The 26,376-nt window shown below is 34.0% G+C and overlaps 2 protein-coding genes across 2 annotated transcripts in view; one reads left to right on the forward strand and one right to left on the reverse strand.

Annotated features, from left to right (window-relative positions):
- The first annotated feature begins 475 nt into the window (after nucleotides 1–475).
- LOC149485395 (STAM-binding protein-like A) lies at nucleotides 476–7,744 on the forward strand. The gene is made up of 9 exons (XM_089700144.1): nucleotides 476–780; nucleotides 891–1,158; nucleotides 1,439–1,567; nucleotides 3,517–3,653; nucleotides 3,977–4,127; nucleotides 4,515–4,652; nucleotides 5,548–5,660; nucleotides 5,988–6,090; nucleotides 6,575–7,744. Exons 1-9 carry the CDS (start codon nucleotides 659–661, stop codon nucleotides 6,635–6,637), a joined length of 1,224 nt encoding a protein of 407 aa, XP_089556270.1. The 5' UTR covers nucleotides 476–658; the 3' UTR covers nucleotides 6,638–7,744.
- Nucleotides 7,745–9,728: 1,984 nt separating this feature from the next.
- The window catches only part of LOC149485396 (xaa-Pro aminopeptidase 1-like), a 30,450-nt gene continuing 13,802 nt past the window's right edge, over nucleotides 9,729–26,376 (reverse strand). The window contains exons 2-11 of the mRNA XM_089700187.1: nucleotides 16,579–16,820; nucleotides 15,841–16,047; nucleotides 14,405–14,621; nucleotides 14,018–14,285; nucleotides 13,502–13,763; nucleotides 13,046–13,253; nucleotides 12,289–12,522; nucleotides 11,919–11,990; nucleotides 11,668–11,822; nucleotides 9,729–11,292 (exon numbers count right to left, since the gene is read on the reverse strand). Coding sequence (XP_089556313.1) covers nucleotides 11,071–11,292; nucleotides 11,668–11,822; nucleotides 11,919–11,990; nucleotides 12,289–12,522; nucleotides 13,046–13,253; nucleotides 13,502–13,763; nucleotides 14,018–14,285; nucleotides 14,405–14,621; nucleotides 15,841–16,047; nucleotides 16,579–16,820 — 2,087 coding nt within the window. The 3' untranslated portion in view covers nucleotides 9,729–11,070. The remainder of the gene's footprint in view (nucleotides 11,293–11,667; nucleotides 11,823–11,918; nucleotides 11,991–12,288; nucleotides 12,523–13,045; nucleotides 13,254–13,501; nucleotides 13,764–14,017; nucleotides 14,286–14,404; nucleotides 14,622–15,840; nucleotides 16,048–16,578; nucleotides 16,821–26,376) is intronic.

Here is a 26,376-nt window from a genome sequence, read left to right on the forward strand (position 1 = left end):
GTAAATTATATCATATAGATTGTAGGAGGATGAAAAATAGAAGTATAGACCTACCCTGATATGCACACAACTGGGAAATTCATATTATGATCGCAATAAGCAGCCGTGGTTAATAATGGTATTATATGAATTTGCCAGTCAGTTCAATTCACGGTGTAAACTGTCTGGAAATAAGAGGTCATAATACGTCCCCTGAGATATAAACTAAGTAGGTACCATGTAGGTACTGACTGACTTCACCATTTATTTTACACTTAATATCTAATATCAAAGTGTTTTATGATTTACACTTGGACAACAAATGTTACTTAAAGTGCTTATAAGCAATATTTTATACAACTAATTTACACATATAAGTGTAAAAAGACTTAACCAAGTTAACAGACCCATGTCTATTTTTTAATCTACGTATCCTTGACAATGTCATTGTCAATGTCAAATTGTGTTAAAACAGTGATGGACACTTGGACAGTACGTCAGTGTCATAATTTGATTTTATCATGATTGGTATTTTGTTTAAAAACAAGAAATTGTTGTAGTTTCCCCTATTTTTGTATTGTGTATTTATAAGTGTAATATAAAACTGTTACGAAAGTTCCTTTAAAAACGTTTTTTCAATATATAATTAACACTCATATTATTTGAAGCAGACTTAAATATGCAGTCATCCGAAAAGCATATGAAAACTGATCTTGCTTCTTTGGAGCCTGCTTTCAGAATCAAGCAGCTAGCGAATTATGGAGCTATGGTGGATGTAGATCCCAATGTGCCACCCAGGAGGTAATTTTATTCCATTATAATATTTTTATCTTAAAGGTAAAAAAATAAAAGTGTGTAATCAGCATTAATCATGTTCACTGTTGATATTATAAGAATATTATTTGTTTTAGATATTATCGTTCAGGTTTAGAGATGGTTAGAATGGCGAATGTATATTTGACTGAGGGAAGTCTCGAAAATGCCTATATACTTTATATGAAGTTTATGACATTGTTTTTGGAAAAGATTCGAAAGCATCCAGAGTATAGTACAGTACCTTTAGATATAAAGTCAGTAAATCAAACTAAATTGAAGGAGGTCATGCCAAAGGCAGAGAAATTAAAACAAAGACTATTTGATCGGTATACAAAAGAACATGCACATTATAAAGAAATGGAGGTATGAATCATCAATGCTTTTATCAACATTTCAAATTTAATCTTTTGCTTTCACATATTGAATTTTTACTGTTCCTGTTATAATAACAATACCATAAATAGTTCCTTAACATATATGATCTTTCTATATACTTTAGTTCATGAAAAAGAATTAAAATACCTGTATTGCTAATTTTATTAGAACCATAGTATAAATAATGGTGATGTTGAATTTATAAATCATAAATTTTGCATTTTAAAAAATTTAAAAAGTTTTTAAACATATACCTATTATATAAAAGGCAAAAAGAAAGATAGCAGAAGAGGCAAGAAAGAAACAAGAACAGGAGGATGCAAAATTGGCACAGAGATTGCAAGCCGATGAAAATAGGCAAGATGGAAACACTACTGGACCACATCTTATAAATGCTGTATGTACTAAAAGTCATTATTTCAATTATTTATAGAGTTGTTTACACTTTTTAAAATGGGCTATAAAACAATAGAACTAAGGGCTGATTTTTCAATCCTTGGTTAAAACTTATTCGTCAAATAATGTATAAAACTACCATTTTAAAAACATATTCTAATTGTCCGTACCATATTTGACAGTTTATGTGACATTTTAATATTAACGTGTAATACTTTATTGAACGGATAAGTTTTAACCAAGCATTGAAAAATCGGCCCTAAATATGATATTATAGTAAGTTTGTACACAGGAGTGGGTAAATCAAATTAAGTGATAGTCTAGATATTTATAACAAAACCCTAATCAAATGTTATTTAAAAACTCAAATGGAACCCAGCCTATACAAACTATTTAATATAGATAGGGAGGCGAATAGGGGAATTTTCAGTAATACTCGAGCGTGGCAGTTTAAGATATGAGAGATACCTTAGACCTAATAGAACAACCTTGTTAACTATTTAGCTCTATATGTAGTGACGCGCGCCTAGGGTAGACGATCAGATTAGCAAAAAAAATCGATAGTCTGAAATACTTGAGCGCGTCAGATTAAGATATTGGGGGTTGATTTTAGTATTTTAAGACTAAATTTAACTAATCTGACGATAAGTCCTTGACGCCGCCGAGTTATAGGGTCGCGAACTTGTAAAAAAAAAAACGTTAATCCGGGATTCTCGGGCGCGATTTTTTTTATTTTTATCTTGAAGAATATAATCTAAAACTTACTAAAAATACAAAATCTGCCGGTTTCCGCATGACCGGAAGTCTGGAGGAGCCATTTCGTCTTCCGAAAAACGCGTTGCAGTATATAAATCGTGAACTTTACTTTTTCCAAAAAAAAAGTTTAAATAAACAAAAAAGGTAATTTTATTTTACAAAAAAAGGTCTCTTTTCATTTTTGTCCAAAGTTAAAACTTTTTGACTTGAAGCATCATAAAAACTCAAGCTCCCGGTTTTTTGAGTATATCTGGAAAACTGAGGGTGTTAAGAAAAATTGATATGAAATAATGATGATTAAAAAAAAGAAACCCAAAAACCTTTTTTGGTCAGATTAAGAGAACCCACCAACATTTTTGTCAGATTAAGAAAATATGCTTTCAGGATACCGAGATAAACCTCCCCTATGAAAATCTGACGCGCTCGAGTATTTCAAAAGGACTTTATTTTTTTGCATTTTCAAAAATTCATCGTAACTTATCGTCACGCCGGAATCGTCAGTTTTTTTAAGGGGAGCTTCCTTGGGGCCTACTTAACACCCGTTCCGAAAATCTGACGCGCTCGAGTAAATTTTTTTTTTGTGCATTTTTGACGAATTTATATGCCTAGCCCCACCACGCAAACCGGCAGATTAGTATACCGTTGTTATCAGAGGCACTTGGGGCATACGTAGTATGAATATCTGACGCGCTCGAGAATGCCCAAGTAACTGTTTTTTTTAACATTTTTGAAAATCCATACGCGCCAAACCCACCGCTAAAATGTTTTTTACCATAGAAGCTTTTCTTTTCGAAATTATTTTATCTTTCGATTTTCATAAGTCTCGACGGCGCCGTTGAATTACGCCATTTAGCTACCTCGCCTCCCTATCTAATATGTTTATACATGAAAATCATTTTGGTTACACAACTCATTGCTCAAGACAGGCTGAAGATAGCAATGATTTTTTAATAAGCTATCATAGTTTTTAATTAAAAAAAAATTGGTTGTCTGTAAAGTCGGTTTACTGACGATAGTTGAACGTGACAATGTCCGATTATGCTTCTTTGTCGCTCGTTCCGCGCTCTCGCTCGCACTTCAAGCTTTACATGGAACGCCTCAGAGCGAGGTAACGCCGCATGAGTCATGTTTTTTCGTGCGTGCAGCCGGCTCTATCGAATTATAAGACGTTGTCACGTCAAAATCTACCCACAGGAGAAGTGGGCAGTGACACCGAGTGCTCCGCCAGTGGACGGTGTACTGTATCCTGATGACTTTGCCACGGAGCCTCCTCGAGCGCCTCTCAATGAGTACAAGCCTGTACCACCACTAATTCCTCCTAAACCTGTGCAGTAAGTTTATTTCAACAATTTTCTTATTTCAACTTCTATCTGTCCAACTTATAGGTATATAGTATCAATTTTTGACACTATTTTTAGGTTAAGATTACTTATTTATAAACTTAGGCTAGATTCAAATAGTCGGAATGCCTCTCTGAATTCCGAATCAGAATTTGGAAATGAACAATTGTTTTCACAATATACACTGTTTGCCACAAACGGATTTTTTCAGATAGATTGATTGTTATTGTAAAATGTACTTTAATTATTTACGCATAGAAACGTATTAAAGTCCTAATACCACTCTAATAAGTTTTTATAACCTTCCCTTTCAGAGAGAATGTAATAAATGACATGTTCCCGCCTCTAGCGGGTGGTTTGCGTACTGTAGTCGTACCGGCCTCTCTTATGGGTCGGTTTTTGACCATCGCCGCTTCGAATACGGCAAAAAATATCGAGCTCTGCGGCATTTTGGCTGGAAGGTTGGTAAGTGATATGTCGAGTGATTATTTTTCTTTTATTTATTGATTAGGTACCTACTCGTTTAGCAAAATTTAGAGATTAGCTAATCTTGTAAAATATTGAGGGTATTTTCGAAAAACTTTTTTTTATTCTGTTGCATATTGTTTGAATGCAAAGTTGTTTGCATATATTTTTTTAACTTCTCTATCATTTTATCTGGCTTATAAATTATTTTTTCAACTACTGCATACTTTTTCTTTTGATTATGATCATAATACATATTATGGTTACTTTCTTTAATTTTATAGTTAATTCTTACTTTGTTCATTTTAAACTGTAATATTCCAATTTCGAGGTTCATAATTCAAATTTTTACTTGTTGGGTATTTTTTTTAAATAATTTGATTTCAGGAAAAAAATCAGTTGAAAATAACGCACGTGATAGTGCCAAAGCAATCGGGCACCGCTGACTCGTGCAGTACTAACAATGAAGAGGAGATATTCCACTATCAAGATCAGCACAATCTCATCACTTTGGGCTGGATACATGTATGTTTGTCCACTTTTATATATATACTAGCAGTCCGCCCCGGCTTCGCCCGTGGTACATATTTACGTTTTCTCTACGTAAGAACCATCCTCGTACTTCAAGGAATATAATAAAAAAAGAATTAACGAAATCGGTTCAGCCGTTCTCAAGTTATGCGCTTACCAACACATTTTGGGATTCATTTTTATATTATAGATTTATAATTTTTACCTGCATTTGCATTGTGTTTGAAGTTATATAGGACTTTGTCATTTGTGTAGGTTAACTTTATATTTTTTTGAACGTTGAACTTATACTTAATATTTTTTTTATATGGGATTTTTTATATTGCCCTGAATATAAAAATATTCTTATATTCTTAAAGGCAATAGGGATAAAACTTCTCATATTATTCGGTCGAAATCACGGTCGTCGACTTCTTTGCTGACGTTTTCAAAAGCGGCGATTTATCTGAAATTCGTAGCTTATTTTTAAAAGATATCTATACTAATATTGAAAAGAGGAAAGGTTTGTAATTATGTATGTATGTATGGTTTTCACGCATAAACTACTGGACCGATTTCAAAAATTCTTTCACCATTAGAAAGCTGCATCTTCACTGAGCAACATAGGCTATAAAACATGTAGGTACCACGGGCGAAGCCGGGGCGGACCGCTAGTATTTTATAAACAAAAAAGACGTGTGGCACTCGGGGACTGCCGCGGTAAAGCTATTGCATGCTATGCCTTCAAGTCACACCTCCGCGCCCGTCGGAGTGGGGAGCGTGAGGTTTTTCGTTACGGAATTTCTGGGTTTGGTCCCCGCGCTCAAGGCCCGCGATAGGAGCTATGCAATAGCTTAATACAAAATTGTATATATTTTGTAATGTAAACATGTATTTGTTAACATTTCAGACGCATCCAACGCAAACGGCTTTCCTTTCGTCAGTGGATCTCCACACTCAGTGCTCCTACCAACTCATGATGTCTGAGGCGATTGCTATCGTGTGCGCGCCTAAATATAATGAGTTAGTATTTTTTTTATATTGAGTAAATAAATAAAAAATATATTTAAAACAGTTTCAATATTGCCCAGTTGATTGTTTATTGAAAAATGATTGAAAAGTGACTAGACTTCTTTAAAAAAAATGTTTGAAATTAAGTTTCGTAGTCGTTTGTGAGGGTAATAAAATTAAGTACTTATGTATTTTTTTACCATCTATAATAGGTTGGTACAATCTTTATGATTGTTTTTTGTGTTATGCAATATAATACTAAGGTATCGGAATCCTTTTTGTCGTGTACTCTTACGTTAACCAAGTTATTATATTTTTGAATGATTTTAATTGTTACAGGACTGGTTATTTTGCGCTAACACCAGACTACGGTATGCAGTACATCGCCGCGTGTCGGCAGTCTGGCTTCCATCCACACCCCAATGACCCACCGCTTTTCTATGTGAGTTATTAATTTTTAAATAAGTTTATGGAAAAAATGAATAATAAATAAATACGAAGAAACAAAGTCAAAGATGTTGTCTTGCCTTCAAACTGCTTGTGCATAGATTAAAGTCAAGTTGTTTGAAAATCTTCCCGATCTCCTTAATTTTTGTATTCAAAGTATGAATATGAATGGAATGTTAGGTTTACAAAATTATAACAATTTTATAAGCTACTAGCGGTCCGCCCCGGCTTCGCCCGTGGTACATATTTCGCAATAAAAGGTAGCCTATGTTCTTTCTCAGGGTCTAAAGATTATCTGTGCCAAATTTCATCAAAATCGGTCCAGTAGTTTATGCGTGAAAAACATACATACATACAAACCTTTCCTCTATATAATATTAGTATAGATTTAGAATTTTTTTTTTCAAAGCATATTATATGTTCTATAAAGTTCAAATTATATGGATTTTCTTATACTTTTATTATCATCTTTTTTACAGAATGTAACTCACATTCGCTTGGACAGCACATCGTCGATAGAAATGGTGGATCTTAGAAAATAAACAAAGATTATTACGTTATAATTATCGAGTTATAAGCAATTTTCAACGCAAGCTAGTCTGACTGTATTTGCTTTTAAATTCGACTCCAATTATTTTAGTACTAGTACAATATTTGTGCCATGAGTCATCAGAATATATTATATTTCTAAGAAAATTATTCTCTTGAAAGAGATTTCTAAATTCCCTGTGAGTAGATTTATGTTAATGTTATACAAAACTCTAACTTTTCAACAAATTTCTGTTTATTTTTCATTAACAGTAGGTATTTTTATAAATTAACTAAGAATTAATGGATTATTAAGGATTCGGAAGACACAATCTTTTTGATGTCGAATTTAAGCTTATTTCGGTCATAAAGACTCAAAAAATGCTAGACGATACAAATATTGTTTGCTATTAATTAGTACCTTTGATGGTGATGCATTTTTTCGCTTTGTATTTAAGGGAGCGTTTAAGTATTACGTGTAACGCAATTCTTGCCCCTCCCCCCGTTACGCACTTTTCTATACCACAGTAAAGCATCGTAACGTTTTACGAGACACCTCCCCCCCAAATTTCGTTGCATAATGCTTGAACGCCTCCAAATCTGTTATTTGTTGTATGTATTTATAAAAATTTGCCTTATGCCATGCATTGTACTTCTTTTGTGTCAAAATAAGTTAAACTGTTGGCTCTTTTTATTTCTCCTATTAAATAGGATAAGCTGTTAACATTTTGTGTTCATATAGTAGGGTTTCCATATCAATGTATGTATGTATGTATTAGATAAATTACGGTGAAAAATAAAATTTATGTATATCTTAAATATTTTACAATATCTTAGAGGTGCAACGAGTAAGTTGAAAGTATTATATAATAGTTGTATTTTCTAACTATTGTGGTGCAATATATGTATAGAATATAAATGTTTAAAATCTTATTGGACTGATGCATTTACATGTGTATTTTAATCGACTTCGATATTATAGGAATAAAGTTGATGTCAGTATGGCTTTAGGTAAAACGTCAATTACTCAAGAACGTTTCTCAATTAAAAAATTTCCATTTTTAATAATTATACTTAATTTTGTATACAAAATTGATTGCACTGGTAAAAGGGTAAAGGCTTATTGATAGACCGGGAGATACTGACACAAAATTTCGAGTCATTTGTAACAAGGATGGCGGTTCTACTGGGGTCTTAGTACGCAATGACAAAAAGAAAAATGATGGTGTGAACGCTGGTACCGGTGGCTTAGTCGCGTGGGCGTTTGTCGAACTCGTCGGAAAAATAGCGAAAGTCAAACGATTTGTAACACAAAAATTTTAGAATTTACCGATAGCCCATAAAAAAGTAGTAGGCGGTAGTGTCATGCCATACTTTTCCGGTGTGACTTACAACCCGCCATACCGACGCGAATGTGTTGATTTAAATAAAACAATCATTCAACCATTTGTACCAGGCTAACTTTTGCACAGGTAACTATCGTCGTGCAGCCATTTACGAAAATCGCCATGCCATACTTTTCGGACGATTCCAAATGGTCGCCATACCGCCGAAAATCTGCAAAAAATTTTTATTTCGCCAAACTTTTTGTACCAGTATTGCATTTGGATTTTTGGAGAGTATTTGATAAAATGTGACCATTATTATATTTGCCATACTTCTAGTAGGGGGAAAAAGTGCTGTCATACTTGAAAACTTAATTTATTATTAATTTATATAAGTGAAGATTTCCAACACATAGATCTTTGAAATTTTGTATTTATATTTGTTGATCCTCAAACTTACAGGAAAAATAAGTGCCATACTGTTACAAATCGTTTGACTTTCGCTATTTTCCGACGAGTTCGACTAACGCCCACGCGACTAAGCCGCCGGTACCAGCGTTCACGCCATCGTTTTTCTTTTTGTCATTGCGTACTAAGACCCCTGTAGAACCGCCATCCTGTTACAAATGACTCGAAATTTTGTGTCAGTATCTCCCGGTCTATGACCTTCAAGGTCGATATGCTAAAGTGTGTCTTATTATTGAAGTGATAAAGTTTGAAATCCCATGTTTAGTTTCGTAATAAACCTGCTTCTGAGCTCCAGCTATGTTCTGATGCCTTGGTATTCTTTGCCCCTAAAATACAATTTTATTATTTAATATTTCTTGAAATTAATAATCTTTATCTTCTCATTAGTATGCATTATTGTATATAATCGTTATTTATTCAAATGTTGATTTTTCTTATTTATAAATATGTTGTTATGCTAAAACGTAGTTTAAGTACGGAAAGACTTTATTTTTTTAATGTTCAAGCGGACTGTTGATGACATCACATATTTTTATTGAGTTTGTTTTAGGCTTTTAATTTTTAAGTGTATAAACTATAAAGGAATAATGAAAATTGCTTTAGTTCCTAACAATGTTTGTTAATTATTCTTTCATTACGTTTTACACGCAATCTGTTAAGTAAAGTAATATTGTCCTTATAATCGGAAAGTACTTCCGACGAAACATAGTAGAAAAAAATCAGTCACCTTAAATTGTAATTCATTTTGATGTCTATTTAACAAATAACTGTCAATAATTCTAAGAAACTTACCTATATATTAATAAGTAGATATGAATTAATGTGTTTACATTCATAGTGTTTCTGCAAATATAACAATGAATGTGTTTATTTGTTATTTTAAACCAATCCGTGAGACATATTATACTCTCTATATGTGATGTTGTGTGTATCGCTATGGACCAATGTAAATAAAAGCATTTTCATTGAATATTGTTTTATTATTAAAAGTGATATGTGAATTACATTTGGCAGTGATGCGAATTTCAGAAGCATCTACTGTATTGCTTTAAATTTATTATAACTAATTGCTATTACGAAGACGAAGTACACAGTAAAGAACAATTATTTACTTACTAGCGGTCCGCCCCGGCTTCGCCCGTGGTACATAATATTTACGTTTTCTCTACATATAAGAACCATCCTCGTACTTCAAGGAATATAAATAAAAAAGAATTATCGAAATCGGTTCAGCCGTTCTCGAGTTATGCGCTTACCAACACATTTTGCGATTCATTTTTATATATAAGATAAATAATCTGTAATAATAGATTCGTAATAATAATTTTATAAAGACCCAGCCTTTTGTCTTTACAAAATTCACTACACATACAATAACTTAATATTATTTTTGCTACATGACAAAAGTGATATGTTTGATTTGTTAATAAACATTAAATGTACATTTTTAAATGAAATATAACAATCAGCTGCATAATTAAATTACATAATTTATTCGAAAGATAATAATATAACAAGGGTTTATAAGTGCAGCCAAAATAGGTATATTTAGTTATTTACTACTTCTTAATTTCTTATTAGAAGGCACATGTAATTACATAGTTGTTAAGGTTGATAATATTCGGTATATGGAACATCATTTATTAAGAATTGTTTTAAAAATACCATTCTAAAAAATCAATATTAGCAAAGAAAAGAGTGTACTTATATCTACTATGTTTTCCTTCATAAAACAACAAAAGCATTTTAACAAGGATAAATAATACATAGTTGCTATACTATGTGTTTTTAAACCTATGTTTAACGGTACATGAAGATACAACACGTATATTTTTACAAACTACTCAAATAAGGCACTCGGTGCATCCTCCATTTTCTTAAAATCTAAACATAAAGATTGATAAAAGTAATAACTATCTAAAGACTTACGTACAACACATCTATCTATCTATGTTAATAAATAAAACATATTAAATTACTAATACAATAATAAGTTTTAACACTATAATATAGTTGATTGTACACAAATATAGAGTAGTATAATTTTCTAAATAAATATCTACTTTTTTATGCAATAGGATAAGCAAAATTATAAACATTGAATTATTCATTTCTTCATTTTTCACAATACTTGAATAATACTAGTACCAATTAATACTTTTCAGTCACATCATACATTACAGCAAAAAAATAAAGGAAACAAAAATGTGTGCGTGTACTAGTGTACCTACACACGTAAGAAGTGAAACTTCTGCATGACCTTATTTAAATCCGTTGAATCACCGATCACGCGTGGTAGGGATAAGAAAAAGATGGCGCGTTACGGAAAAATGTCACGCGTAACGGAAAAATGTTACACTAAATTTTATTCCAACCCCGATAAAGAAGTTTCACTTCAATAAGTACCATATTGACTTTGAAATGTTACCACAGATTAGGTACTAAATATTTTAGACACATTACTTAGAATTTAAAGCTAACCTTCGATATGATGAACGATAATTACAATCTAGATTAATTAATACTAGAACACTTTAATTATAATCAAGAAGCACATTTCAAATATACAACTCATAGTCTTACAAGCGCGAATCTATAAATATGAAATAAAAAACAATAGAAATAAACACTCTTTTTTTTATAAACACAACATTTTAATGAACAAGAGCAACACATAGACACACCAAATATAACATGAAGATTGCAATAAAATGTTTATTGGTAGAACTAGAGGCAGTTTTCTTCATTTTTGAGGGCAATTCGATCTCTATAGTTTTGTTCATCACCCAGTAGTAAACATCTGTGAGCCCCTGTGCTGTTAATTCTGGTCCGATGGTGGTACGAATTCTTTTGTTGTACGCGTTTAGCCAGTTTATCTGGAAAATATTCGGTTATTATATTGTAAGAATACATTTTCAGCGAAGGCAGAGAGTGCAAAAATAAAGTGAAAATAAATTACTAACTAAATAAATTCAAACCAAGTTTGAAAATTATTTCGCTGGTAGAAAATTCTTGACTGCTAATTTTATTCTTAAAGCTGTATTGAAATAGGTTTAATTTATGTTTTAAAATAACATTTATATAATATCAACTGTTATTTTAAACTTGTCTCGTGGTTTACCTACATCAAAATAGGTGACCAAAAGTAGAGTCACCTATCTTATTTTTTTAAACGTTGAAACATTAGGCTCAAAGTCAAATGAATATAATTTATTGTATGCAAAGACATATTTAAACAATACAGTACATACCTCGTAATCAGTCAGTAAATTTCGGTCGATAAGCTTAGGCTCGTAGGGAATGAGAGTGGCTTCTCTAAAGCCCAGGAATCCTGCTGGCCGAGATATTACTTCGAGCACATTACTCAGCTTCACTCCGAATTTTCCAAACTCGTGCCATGCTGGTTCTAGATTAGAAATTTATTAAGGTAAATTTATAAACAAGCTTTATTAAGTACTTTTGTTTCTAAAAAATATTTAAATAAAAATAAATATCTACCTACCGCTTGTAATAAAATATCCTTCTCGGAACGGGTGTAAGTTTGTATCTTGGCGGTAATCGATGACCACAGGATCTGTGAGAAAAAGATATAAAAAAAGGTAATGTAGAGATATATTATTCTGGTTTAAAATTTGTTACACTCGTTATACAATTATTATCAGTAAGTAGGTAAAGCGAATGTTGTATCAAATATCAATTATAATTTGGTCTACGTACCTACTACTCATGGTACGTTTTAAGTGTAGGTAATAGTTATAAAAATTTAAATAAACAAATCACTTCATACTTCGTTCGATGCAATTTTTTAATTGTTTTCATAATCGAAACTTATAATAATCATTCACTACATTTGCTACCACTATATTTTATACCTTCTCGTCGATTAAGCGCCGCGCCCACTCCATGTCCTGTAGGCAACAGATAGTCCTGCCTATGTGCCCACAGCGGGGCCCTAGCGGCGGGGTCCGCGTGGGCCGCGGGCAGCGTGCCCGGCGCCTGCAGCAGGGATAACGCCGCGAGCGAGCGGAGCACGGTGGTGTAGGCACGCCGCTCTTGTGGGGATGGCACGCCGTAGTGTAATGTACGGGTTACTACTGTTGTGCCCTCTGATAATGATAGGTTACTTTAATACTAATTAATAAAAAAAAGACGGGTTGCACTCCGGGAGTCCCGGCAGAAGTGAAAACGCGCGTAGTAGAGAGGGGATAGCTGTCTACTCTCCATCCGTCTTACGCTTTTTCGATCAGGTCACGTGTCCTGACGCGAGTTTAAGATTTTATACCCATTACAGAAAAAGTGCTCAACGCCGCTAAAGAAGTTTTCACTTCAAAAATACAGGAGTATTATTACTAAATATTCGCCACATGTAAAATGGTACCTACTCGATCATATAATGTTAAGCGACTAAATTTCACTAGGCCTCTGGCATTAAATATTTGGTTATACCGACAAGGAATTACTGATTCATAATTGTAAACCAATACATAAATTATTACTAACGATTTCCACGAATGTTAGGTAAAGCTAATTATAAAAATAATTAAAATAAAGCCCATTTTCAGAACTTAGAAGTTCATAGGTACGCGGCAAATGGCAATGTTTCATAATTTAATTTAATCAAGTCCATACCTTCATACTGTCCTCCCGACTGTATAATAAGCGTGGAGTTAGTGAATATTCGTCTGTTAGTAGCATTAGTAGCGGTATATTCCGGTTCAGCCGAATTCGGGCCAAAAGCAACTCTTGTTCGCATTGACAGACCACGAAATCCTGCTTGTGTGGCGCGGGTTGCGTCTATTTTCTCGGCCACTATCGCCTCATAGAGTAACGACTTTCCCTTCAACAATAGGAGGTTTCAATTAAATTAAACATATCCATAATTTTTTTTAAATATAAAAGAATTAGTTAAGTAATTTTATACACGAAATAACTCACCATGATCTGCTTTTCATGACGCAGTACATATTATATATTTTAATAATTTTAATTAATTATTATTTCAGTGAAATAAAAGTTTTTTTTTTATTAAATAACGCAGTAAGTAATTAAAAATAAGAACTGTAACTGAAATAATTTTTCCTTTACCTTCTTCTCAATATAATTCAACACAGTGCACATAGCAACAGCGTCCCTTAAATGTGCCTTTTTCATGCCCTGTATTTCGGCAGGGTTCTTCTGAGCTTTCAAGTAAATGATGGGGGAGGGTTGGAAGATTCGTTTCGATTGTGGAATAGCTTGCATAATGGCCGCAGAGGCTCCACGTTGGAAGGTCCCTCCAGTCGGTATGAGGATCTTGGTCTCTGGCGCTCGACGGAGGTCTGAATATACCATGCCGTAGTCATTGATTCTGTTTGAAAAAGGGCTCGTATATTATCGCATTTATAAATTATTTTACGAGCAAATATTATGTTACATGTTAGCATATTATAGGCACAAAAAAGTTAATTAATTCGGAAAAAGCTTCAAATAAAATTTATCATCAATTTTATTTGAAGTAACTTCCGATAGGAGAAATGAACAAACAATATCAGAGTTGATTCAAAATCATATGATTTTTCGAAACTTACTAGAAATGTAAATTGACTAATCCATAGGCCATACCTTGTACAATTATTAACATTGGGATGGCAGTTATACGCCGCCAACGAATCCCGCTCCGGCATCATCAACTTCCCCGGCGGCACGTACATCCTCACATCCTTATTGCTCACAATAACGAAAGCCTTCAACAGTGGCGCGTAAGGCAGGTCCTTGCCACGAATATTGAGGAGCCAGGCTACTTCATCAAGGGCAGTTACGATCATGGCGTCCGCTCCGGCCGGACGGAGCTCAGTCCGCACGGCTGCTACCTTTTCTTGCCAGGACATTCCTGTTAATTAAATGTACATATTCTAATTTCTAATTGTAATACAATGTATGCAAATGAGTAAATATATTTGCTGGATGTTTGCTTTATTCGTTAGCGCAAAGTTTTGGTACATTTCTTACCTACGTACTCCGGATTATGAGACATAGCGACTACCCTCGTGAACTCAGGTCGTTTCCGCTCAGGATCTGTCTCTTCATTCCACAGCTGGTCCAGCAACGTGGAATGGGCGATAAGCTGTAAGTTCTCACGCTGTAAGCTGGACAGGATCATTTGCCATTCACCGATGGAGGTGAGGCGCGCGTCGGCACCTACGCGGCCACTACGGCCTGGTCGTTCCTTTAATATGACAGAAATAGAGTTACTCAAGTACATAGAGATTGATACGATAATGAAAAGTTTTTATGTAATATGTTGCTATTAATAACCTAATAATAGCGACTTGTTATCCATATGTTATAGGCAAACTCCGAAGCTCCGGCGCTCCTAGGTTGGACTGGTCAATCCTCAGGTCAGACTGAATGACTTAGTCAAAGCCTAAACAAATGTAAATTTTCGGCCTTTGACTAAACAATTTTCGTCAAACCTGGGAGAGACTAATTTGGTCAGACAAACGTCAAAACACAATTTTATTAAATCGGGGTTTGACGAGTCAAACTCCGATATAGGTATGAAGTGTCTTATCTTCGTATATTTGGAAGCATTTTATCATTTAAGCAGCTTTCAAGTCTTAAGAACCGCTTAACTCTGCCAGTTCTGACACCTGATTGGTCAGCTTACGTGATTTTCACTTTTATATTTGAGATGCTTTGAGAGAATGCCGTGTGGCATTAGGCCCGCCTTTTGTACGATGTGCAATAAAGTATAAAATAAATAAATAAATGCTTTGGAATATACGGAGGTTAGTTTGTATAAGATTAAGTATAAAAAAATAAGTAATAGATAGGTGATATATAATATAATTGTTAAAAAACAGCTTTGACTTTTTCTTTACTAGAGACAACCCTGAGGGCGCGGGCACACGATGCGTTGCGGCGCCGCACCGCAAAGATTTCACCGTGTCAGTGGGCACACGAGCGGTGCGGCGCCGTAACGTTGTTCTGTCGCAGCGGCGTCGTAGCAGCGTTGCACAGCGTGTCCTTCCTTGTGATGCAAAACAACTGAGCGGTGCCGCTCCGACGTCGCACCGCATTCACCCCTCCCCGCCTCGTCTTGGTGGTTACAAGTCCGGTGCGGCGCCGGAGCGCATCGTGTGACATGCCACAGATATTTCTATGTAAGACGACGCAGCGACACCGCTCCGGCGCCGCACCGCCGCCGCAACGCATCGTGTGCCCCCGCTCTGACATGTTTGCTCCGACGATGTTACTACTCATTATAAAAATTGTAGAGCCAACATTTTGCGACTTATTTAATTAAAAATGTTTAATCTGCGCTCATCAGTTTTCGAGATAAAATGATGAGTATACAGAGCTCACTCATAGGTATCTAAATACTTTAAATTATTATACTTAGATGTTTAGAGCATTTCAAAGAAAAAAACAGTCAAAAGACATACAGCAATCCACTCAGCAATCGTCGGCTGACTAGGATCATCTCCATCCAGCACGAGCCAGGCACAAGACAGCGTCATCCTGGCACGTCGGAAGTAAGCTGACGGCACCCACAGCGCCGCTCCACCGTCAGCCACCACGGCTGCTGTGCCGGGCCCGTCCCAACCGCTTATGTATTCGAGACGACGCTCGTCTGCTGATGGTTCTTCACTCTGGTAATATTGCATTACAATTAACAATAAGCTGATATGCTTTAAAGTGTGCAATTGTTTTATTTAAATTTTATCGTTGTTGTGACACACAATGAAGCTGTTCGTTAGAATCATAGAGATCTAGAGAGATCAGAGATGCCAATCACTTGCGCTGAGTACGAAACCGTGTCTCATAAAAAATTTACGCACACAACTGCAGTAAACAAAATCAAAACAATAATTCGCGTTGTGTGCGTGTCATCACACAAAAATATGAGAGCGACTATTCGTTCGCACACTAGATTGTAAGTGACGTACGTATACAGCACCGCTACAGCTTGTTCTTTTTTTGGGCATATTGCTGCGACACCGGCCCCGCCCCCTAACCATATCTCCCTTTAGTTTCTGTGATCTGTGGTTAGAATAGTGTAGTACTTCTTGCATTTTTTTACATGCAATACCATCGTGAGTTGTAGCTTGCCGCTTGGCATATATATGTATAAATGTTAATGTTAGGTAGCTGCAAACTATACGATGAAAAAACGCTCTTACCAAATGCTCATCACTGTAAAACACAAGAAAGGCATCAAAGAAACCGTTCGATTGCGTATAGCTCGTATTCTTCATAGCATTCCGCAATCTGCCCAACGGCGTGGTATTGCTAGTTGCCTCCGCGCACACCGCGACAGGGGGAGTTAACTCCTGCAGCAGTGGAGGTGTCGTGGTCTGGGTCATCTGTGTGGTAGCTACTGATGTTGTAGAGGGGACGTAGGACATGCGCACGCCGCTGCATTCTAGAACAAATGTTGTGAATTGTAAGTAAATGGGCATCAGCATACTTGTATTGTATAGGGTAAGCTTTTGCAATTTATATGCATAAAAAGAGGGGGCCTTCTGCATGCTTTTGGACCGATACGTTGTTTATGATAGTCTACCGGGAATCGAAAATAAAAATGGTATTATGTTGAATGGTATTATGAAGATTTTTTTATTCGTAACTAGACTCATAAATTATATCTTACCTACAAATTAGAAATTCAGTGTAATAATGGTGTGTTTATAGATCCATATAACTACTTTCAATTGAAACTATGTATGGACTATGGATACCATTGCATATAATATATTTAGGTACTAATTAACAAGAACCACATAATGGACTATTAAAAATATGTATTATGTAGAAGAGTTCATAATTATTTTAATCAACTAGGTAACTAGCTAGGTTTTGCTACTATTTAAATTATTCATACCTAAAACATGAAAATATCTCCCAAACGTACTTAAAATATAATAATGCAGTTAAATACTTACAGATTACTTTTAGAATTCATGAAGCTTTTATTAGGATGAAACGACATGTGATAGAATGCGACGGCTATCCTTTTATCTCTGTCGCGGTGCACGTGTAAAAAATATCCATGAGAAGGAGAAAGCGGCTAGCGACAGCAGAGGTAACGACGCGGGAATGTACCAGGATAACAGAGCATTATAGGAGCGACAAAGGTTAAAAGCTCTCGGAAAGCTCTCGAGTGGGACAGGGAAAACAGAGGGTGCGCGTTCTCTCCGTCACGCTACGGACTACAAGCGCTCTATACAAACTCGCACACAATGTCACCTTCATTCACACATGTAAATAATAGGGATGTGGCCTAGAGTTAACGTTTTGTTGGTCTTAACAAATTAAATAAGGTATAGAATTAAAATATTTAATTATCGACAGAATTATGCAAATAAATGTATTCTAAATATTTTCAAATTGTACAAAATGTGTGGGTCTTGTAAATTAGGCCGTTAATAATGGTCTACAATAGAAATATTATATATTTCTATTGTAGATCATACATGATTTATGTCGTTCCAGGAATAGAGCATATTTACTAGAGCTAGCCAGCCAGCCAACCAACCCGAACTTAGGAGGTACCCAAGGGATGTAGATTGAGATGACGTCAACTAACAATAGGGACGCAGGACAGACTAGGAGGTTATACACTCAGTCCCTTTCCCTTTCATCGACATGCGTTATCAAACAAAAACAACACGTTTATGACGATCATAATAAAAACTAAGTCCTTGTTATAGTTGTTATGTAAAATAAACATAACATAAATTGTCTTTACATTTCCAAAACCTTTATGATTCATTTATCTCATACGTCAATATCAATTTATCTCATACAAGAGTCGCGTTTTTTGTCAATTTTTTGTATTTAAAATACGCATCATTCGATATAATAATTATAATCCTTACTAACTAGCACTGGGCTGTAGAACAAGTGACGTATATTGCGCACAAAATAAAACAGTAAAAGTCAATGAAAGGTCCTTTTCGGTCCAAGACCCTTCCCTTAGGACGTGTAGGCGCATTCCCAAAGGGACAAAATATCCTGTGGCTACCAGGGTAGCACATTACTGTAAGAGGTTAGTGCGTGTCGTCATCCTGCGAAAGGATCGGCTCAAGGACATCAGTCAGAAGTGCGTTGCACCCTCGCGCCGGGCATTCACATCGTTGCGTTGCAACTTGCAACTTGCAATGCGATAGTACGACGCGACGTCATAATAAATGATAATGTTTTAAAACACGCTATACTCGCTCACTTGATACAACTCTGTACTAAAACTATACTAACTTCGATTATAGAGTTATAGAGTTATATTAAATAAAGAACAGAATCTATATTGCACGCCTCATAAGCGAAGCGTTGAGGTGGGTACTACTGTCACTTCGCGCAAAACATCTGATTTTTCAAACTTAAAATGTCTTTATGTATCATACATTGCACTTGTAAGATAATACATACACACACATATTAAGAAAAAACACTATTTTTAACGTTCATGATATTTTTGATGTCATTTTTGTTATTTAAACTAGTTAAAAAACAGTTTAAAAAAGTTCTGTCTTGGACGTCCGTGTGTCTGTATGTGCGGATCCTTTTTCTTGTTAACACGATAGCGACCGAAATACTTTACTAATCGAGTCTTTTTTTTTCTTTTACGCTTGAGTATGCTCAGGAATAGAACCCTTTCATTTTTCAGGGTCTGATTCGATGTGGTTTAATTGTTATTAAATAAACAAAAATAATAATTAATTAATATTTATTAAAAAAAAATTATGAGGCGTGCACTTTTGGATTTTCCAAATTTTTTTTTTTATTAAAAGAAAATAACGTAAATAAAATTTAATATCACCATGTTCACCAGTTTAATTAAATGAACCAGGCTGCTGTTAGTTGTTTATTTATTCAAAAAACTGTGAGTATTATGCTTACCATAACAACAATAACGGATAAAAGCATTTGCATAAAATAAGCATCCATAACTTAATAAAATAAAAAAAAGAACATAAAAAACCTATTGTCAGATGAAGTACAAGTTACAAATCAATCAATTATACTGCACTTACTCAAAATTACAACAAGAAAGAACCTTATTACCTGAGAGCGAGCTTTCATTTCATCCTAACCGGAATGAAAGCGTTAAATTAAAGCCGGACGGACGGACCTTCAATGATAACAGATAATAAAAAAGTGCGTGTGCGTGAGAACAATGGTTTGCTCCCTTTTTGTACCAGGGGTATATGGGTCGCATGGAGATAAAAGTTTGGAGAGAACAATACCAGACAATACGGCGAGGGATAGCCACGGTCAAGGCGGGGGAACATGCTATCGTTTGAAAATTTCTGTAGCATTTGTTGTATGAGTATAGACTTTAAGGTAGACTAGTAAGGATTATTTTTAAATGTATCATCATGGCTCTAGAATACAATACTGTACCCTCAATCAAAAGAGACAAAACGTTATATGATAAAATAAAACCCATAAGGATGTCGTCTCTATCAAATACAATATAATATTAAACATGTAAAGGGACACAATATGAACGCAATCCTACTAAGGCTTTCATAGCATTTCGGAGTAGGTATATTATGGATCATGTTTTCTTACTACTTGGGTAAAAAATATTAAATACCAATTATATAATAATACATATAAAATTTATGAAAAAATAAAATAAATGAAGCATAGCTTAAAAATTAAAATTATTGGATAATTATTGAAAATGTTGAAAAATTATGACTTCTGTAACTTTTTTAGGTTTGAATAAAAAATGTGTCTAAATGCAATGGGTTTATTAACTGATATAAATGACCTTTCATAATAAACTATAAATAGAGAAATGACGCATTCATGACGCTGTGTATAGAAAGTGAAGCCGGACGAGAACAGCGCTAAATGACGTCACTTTTATACCAGGATAGCATGGGATAGAAAGGGATTTAGAGGATACGCACACTGCACAGTACAAGATACATATACAGGGTGTAATCGTTAAGTGTGCACAGGCGATTTTTCCGTAAGTATTACAGATAACAAAAAACTTAAAACTGATATCGAAAGTACTTAACCTAATGAGTAAAATGGCCGTAATAAATTTTTAAAAATAAATCGAGAAATATAAAAAAAATTATCTTTATACCCTCCCATACATTAAGTATGAAATATGAATATCCCGTATACATTTAATGATATGAAAGATTTTAGCTTTCTTTTTCTTTTTTGTTTTTAAGCTTTAATTACTTCGCAAATTTGAAGTGGCATTTTCCACGCTTTTTCCGGACATTTCCACGCATTTTCCGGATATTTTCCGGACATTTCCCTGGCATTTTCCGGTTATTTTCCGGGATTTTCCAGTCATTTTCCGGGAATTTCTCAGGCATTTTCCGGGGATTTTCCGAGCATTTCCCGGGGATTTTCCGGATGTTGCCCAGACATTTTCCGGACATTTCCCTGGCATTTTCCGGGACTTTCCACGCATTTTCCAGGCATTTTCCGGACATTTTCACGCATTTTCCGGATATTTTCCGAGCTCCGTCACGCTGGAACCCGCTTTAAAAAAAACCTTACTTTTTTCAGCCTATTTTACCTACAAACGATGCTAATAAATGTAGTATAGGTCAATTTTTTGTAGTCTTATTAGTTACTTAGAAAACATCATTGATATCGTTCGAAGTAAAAAATATAAATAATAGCGTGTTGATTAGTTTTGGAATGGGTTCCAAATTGATTGTAGTTTATCGTAGTGGCAAGAAAATTCTTTATTTGCGTTGTTTTATCTCAAATTATTGCAAGAAGGTCACAATAACAAGATTTAAAAAAATAAATAACACTTGTTCAAAAACTACAAACGATGCCAATAAATGTAGTATAGGTCAATTTTTAAATATTTTGAATTTTGAATTAAAGATTTTGAATTTATATTTTGAGGTATAATCGATGCTACATTTACTGTAGGCACTATAGTAACTGTAAACTTGTGTACGCACGCTTATATTTAATCGGTAATGTCCATATACATATAAAGGGAGGCTGTCGGAAGACAAACTTATTTTCCGGGGATTTTCCGAGCATTTTCCGGACATTTTCCAGGCTTTTTCCGGACATTTCCACGCATTTTCCGGATATTTTCCAGACATTCCCCTGGCATTTTCCGGTTATTTTCCGGGATTTTCCAGACATTTTCCGGGAATTTCCCTGGCATTTTCCGGGGATTTTCCGGATGTTTCCCAGACATTTTCCGGACATTTCCCTGGGATTTTCCACGCATTTCCCAGGCATTTTCCGGACATTTCTCAGGCATTTTCCGGGGATTTTCCAGGCATTTTCCGGATATTTTCTGGACATTTTCACGCATTTACCGGATATTTTCCGGACATATATAAAAAAATAAAAAAATTGCAGATAATAAATTGTTTCCTACATGTGGTTTTTACCATATAGAAAATCATCGGGTCGTATGCCTAATCTCGATGGTATCATAAACTGTTACTCAATTAAAATAAATCAAGTCTCTTCTCCTATCTCTAAATTTGTCTTACATTTAAAAACAAACCGTAAAAACGCGCAAGTATTTTGTGAACTGACGCCCTAGAGTCCGCCCGCCCGCCCTAGATTATGCTAGGGGCATTATCATAGAAATCTAAATAACAAGACGGCATTATGCATAAAGAAAATATAAGTACAAATAATAATATAATTTGTTAGTAAAAATGGTAAAAATAATAATTTTATCCATAAGTAGCTTGTCTTTATGACGTTAATTTTGAAACAATAACTGTAGTTAATTTGAATTCACGTGAAACTCGTAAATTAACCTTTTTACAATATTATTACCATCATCATGAAACAAGTCTTTAAAATAAGTGAGGATATATACTACGAGTAAGAAATATGAATTATTTGTATGGGTTCTATTTCCATGGCAGTTCCAAATAATAGTTTGCAAAATATATTTCAAGTACTAGGCGCACTTAAAATCGTAGAGGTGGATGATTCACAAACTATGTAATAGGTTTCTAATGCATATGAGAAGGTATTTCACAAATGGTCCATAAAACTTACAAACTTATACTATCCTAGTAAAATTAAATGATGTACAATTCAATTTTGTTAATGCTTCCTTGGTACAAAAGTAGTGGGTAAGTTAAGAATGTGGAGCATCTGAATTAAAAGAAAATCAACTATTAACATACTATCTATTTTATTTGTTTTTCATAGTTATTATTAAAATATATTTGGATTATTTAAAATTTTAGAGTCATTGTAGAGTAATAGAAGCTAATTAATTGTAAACTGTTATTTTTCATTGAACACAAAAAGTTTTACTGTAAGATTATGCAGAAATTAAATTGCGTAGGCTGATCTCGAGTGTGTGTTATTAGAGCCGCATAAACTGAATGCATTTAACAATTCGTAATATTGTGAGCATACATGCTGGAAACGTAAGTAATATAAATACCGCATTCGCTTACTTAGGTACATGATTTTTTTTAATGTCAATGGATTCTAAGTTTAATGGGAAGAAATATTTTTGGTTAGGAATCAGTCTTAATATTATAACATATTAGCACATAGTGTCGTTTGTTATAAATAAAGCCGCAATTAGAAGTAGTTTTGCCGAGAAATAAGTAATGTTCATGAGATAAGTAAAACTTAATAATGGATGAAACAAAACATCTTAACGCTCAGTTAAACCTCTCGCTCAGTCCCCTGCTACACGAAGTAGGATAGCATTACAGTTGTGGAACAAGAGGAAAAGAGTGAGAACATGTAGAGCTGTTGAACTTGATAGTGAAATGTAGGACAAGTTGCACTCCTTTGAAGTGCTGCAACTCTAGTGCAATGGATGTTGTTGACGCGTCATTGCATAAAGGTGATTCGCGAATAAATTGGACTCGTGGTAGTAGTATTAGTGACGCGTCGTGACAACATAGAGAGAATCTGTGATAGAGCTGAAATAATTATTTAATATTTTTCTTAATAAGTCTTCATTGTAAGATGAAAAATGTATAAAAATTAATAATACAATTATATTATTCCATGTACACAATTGATAAAGTTATTTGATTTGATATAAAATAAAAAGTTGTACGTCAATATGTAGGCAGTAGGACAGGTTGGATGTGTGTAGCCACGTGTCCGAAAGGGTTAACATGTGGGCTACATATACCAGGGTAGCATGAGTAACGTGGAGTAAAACCGTCACATGTGTGGAGCTCGTGTGTGTACTGTGTAACCCTCCGCCCGACAAGGTTAATAAGGGTGGAGTTCGTAACGTTGCGTATGTGGTTGCCTGTAGACAGTTGCGTTGAAGTATACGTGTATGTGTGCCCGCTTCCCTTCCTCGCAATATTGTAAACTAAAATAATATGTATACGCTACAGCGCGTTTTGTTTCTTAACATAAAAATAAAAAATATTATAAAATTAATAACGTAAGTTACAAATACTTTTGTTATTTCATGTTTTAAAGCGAAAAATTTAACAATAAGTTAATTTTTTTATGTGTGTTTCTATTCTCATATAAGACTGTAAGATTTTATTCATACATATTTCAACAGATATGAGTGTACTTTCATATTTTGCTTATCACTCTGTAAAAAAATACCTACTGGGCTTATAGCAGCAACCATAGAGCTAATAAACGTGAAACAAATTATGTCATAAACAATTACATATATCACTTATTCTGGATAATAATTATACATAGTTTATTTACTTATGATAAAGAACAAGTGTTTCAAAATAAACTCTGGAATTCGAGAACATTCCTAAAGACTATTTAATATTTATGTTACCCTGATCCATGAGATTCAAGTGAGGCCATCTTTGTACACAGGTTTGGCATAAGAAGTTAGACAGAGATAGAGTTTCTCATTTTATTTTTCGAAAGATTTTCACGTTATTCAACGATCGAAATTGTAACGTATACATACTGGATGATAGAGCCTTATAAATATAAATTCTTTAGAGATTGAATGCTAAGCGATGTTTAAGACTTTTTATATAATTTTTCAGTGATATTTAAGTATTGCCGTTACATTTTGCTCTATCAATGCTCTATATTTGTCATTTATAGGTTTTACAGTCCAAGTCTAAGCCGAGTTCAGAATGTTGAATTATACTCATTCCTTTTTTATCATCAGGAATTAAAAAGACATAAATTAATACTATACTATGTACATCTTTAGTTTCTTTTTTCATAAAACGGATTATAGAGTTTTATTTTGATCATACGTAAATCTTAGTTCGTAAATGTTTCATACCTGTGAACTTAGCCTGTGAAGGTATCGCTGTAAACAACATTGCCGCATGCCGTAGGACGCGGTACAACGCACAACGAACCAAAAATACCTTTCAAAACGCCCTTTCTTATAAACCCTTTAGTACTTATGCTATCCTGGTATACAAAGTCATTGGGAGTGACATGCCCATTATTTTGTTATTTAAGAAGATCCCTTCCAATTTACATCTTCCTTGCCTCATCGCCCATCGTCATGGCCCTTCACAATTTTGTTTTAATTACCACGCATGTTAATAGCCTTTTTTGTTTCAGTGAATAATTCAACAATGTCACACTTAAAATGTGATTGTTATGTGTTTGTCCAATAGCGTGCTAGCACGGAATGTTAATAAAACTCTTATTGGTAAAAAAGTAAATTTTAATACCAATGAAGGGTTTGTTGTTTGTTTAATGTGGCGAAAGCCCTTTTAAATTATTTATAATAAAACACAAGTTACTAGGAACACAGAATGTACGAAGAGATTGCGAAGGGCCGTCAAAGGGCTCGAAGACTTTCAAGGTTTAGCTACGCAATGGGCGTGGCGACTTCGACCAATCGTGCGAAGGAACCTTACGCAAGATTGTACGCATTGCCGTCGCCCTTCTCTACCTACGGACTGTATTGAAACTGTCGGGCATTGAATGAATGAAAAAAGATTTTAATTATTGTAAAATACTAATAAAATAACAATTGTATTTTATTCTAATAAGGGCCGATTTTTCAATCCATGGTTAAAATTTATCCGACCAATAAAGTATTACACGATAATATTAAAATGTCACCCGTAAACTGTCGGAGACGGGCAAAGAATACATTTTTGAAATAGTAGTTTATTACGTTATTCGACGAATAATTATTAACCAAGGATTGAAAAATCAGCCCTTAAACGAGTTAAAATTAAAAAATAGCAGATAATTGAATAAGTATTAAAATGAATTTTAATTCTATAATAAGTAGCTTTAACGTTCAAAATTATGAAAATAAAATGAATATTTGTTGCTCTACATTCTAAAATATATTTTTTGTTTTCGTTTAAATCAAGTAATTCATTATTTAATTTAAAATCAATTTCTAAATATTTAATAACTTATTCTTCTACTCAATAATATTTATATAAGCAAATAAAAAAAAACATACCTAATTTAATCATTTAAATTTTTATACTAAACGTGACTTAACTTGGGATTTAAAATTTATGTAGGTGTGAATAATGTGAGCATTTTTATAGTGTGTACCTATTACCCACAATGACATAGAATCTTTGTCATAGATTGTTCACTTAATAATAATATGATATTTACCTAATAACCTATTTATTTAATTTTATTTTCACTCGTAAGTATACGACGCGACGATGCGATTCCACATTTCTGATTTCACACTATTAAAATGGTGAAAATTATATTATAATGTTAAGGAACTTCTACGACTCTATCACAGAATACTTAATAATAGCTAAGCTATGAAAATGCAAATTTTTTAATTTAATTTTCTTCGGCAATAGAGGTAAATTAAATATAATACAATAATCCACATCGAAAAAACAAATGATAACAATAAAATTAAAATAATGGTACATAATTAATTTGTAATAAGTTATTTTTAACTACGTAGAGCCATCCGCTATTGTCACTCTACCTTGTAGAGTCTGAAATACATAATATGACGAGAGTTAAATAATCAACAATTTGTACTAAAAAGCTAAAAAATATGTAATTTAATGTATACT

This window comes from Colias philodice, chromosome 10, assembly GCF_061535455.1.
Source record: "Colias philodice isolate Cphi_HAF_F1 chromosome 10, ilColPhil1 Martin Lab GWU primary, whole genome shotgun sequence".
In the NCBI taxonomy this organism is placed as follows: Eukaryota; Metazoa; Arthropoda; class Insecta; order Lepidoptera; family Pieridae; genus Colias; species Colias philodice.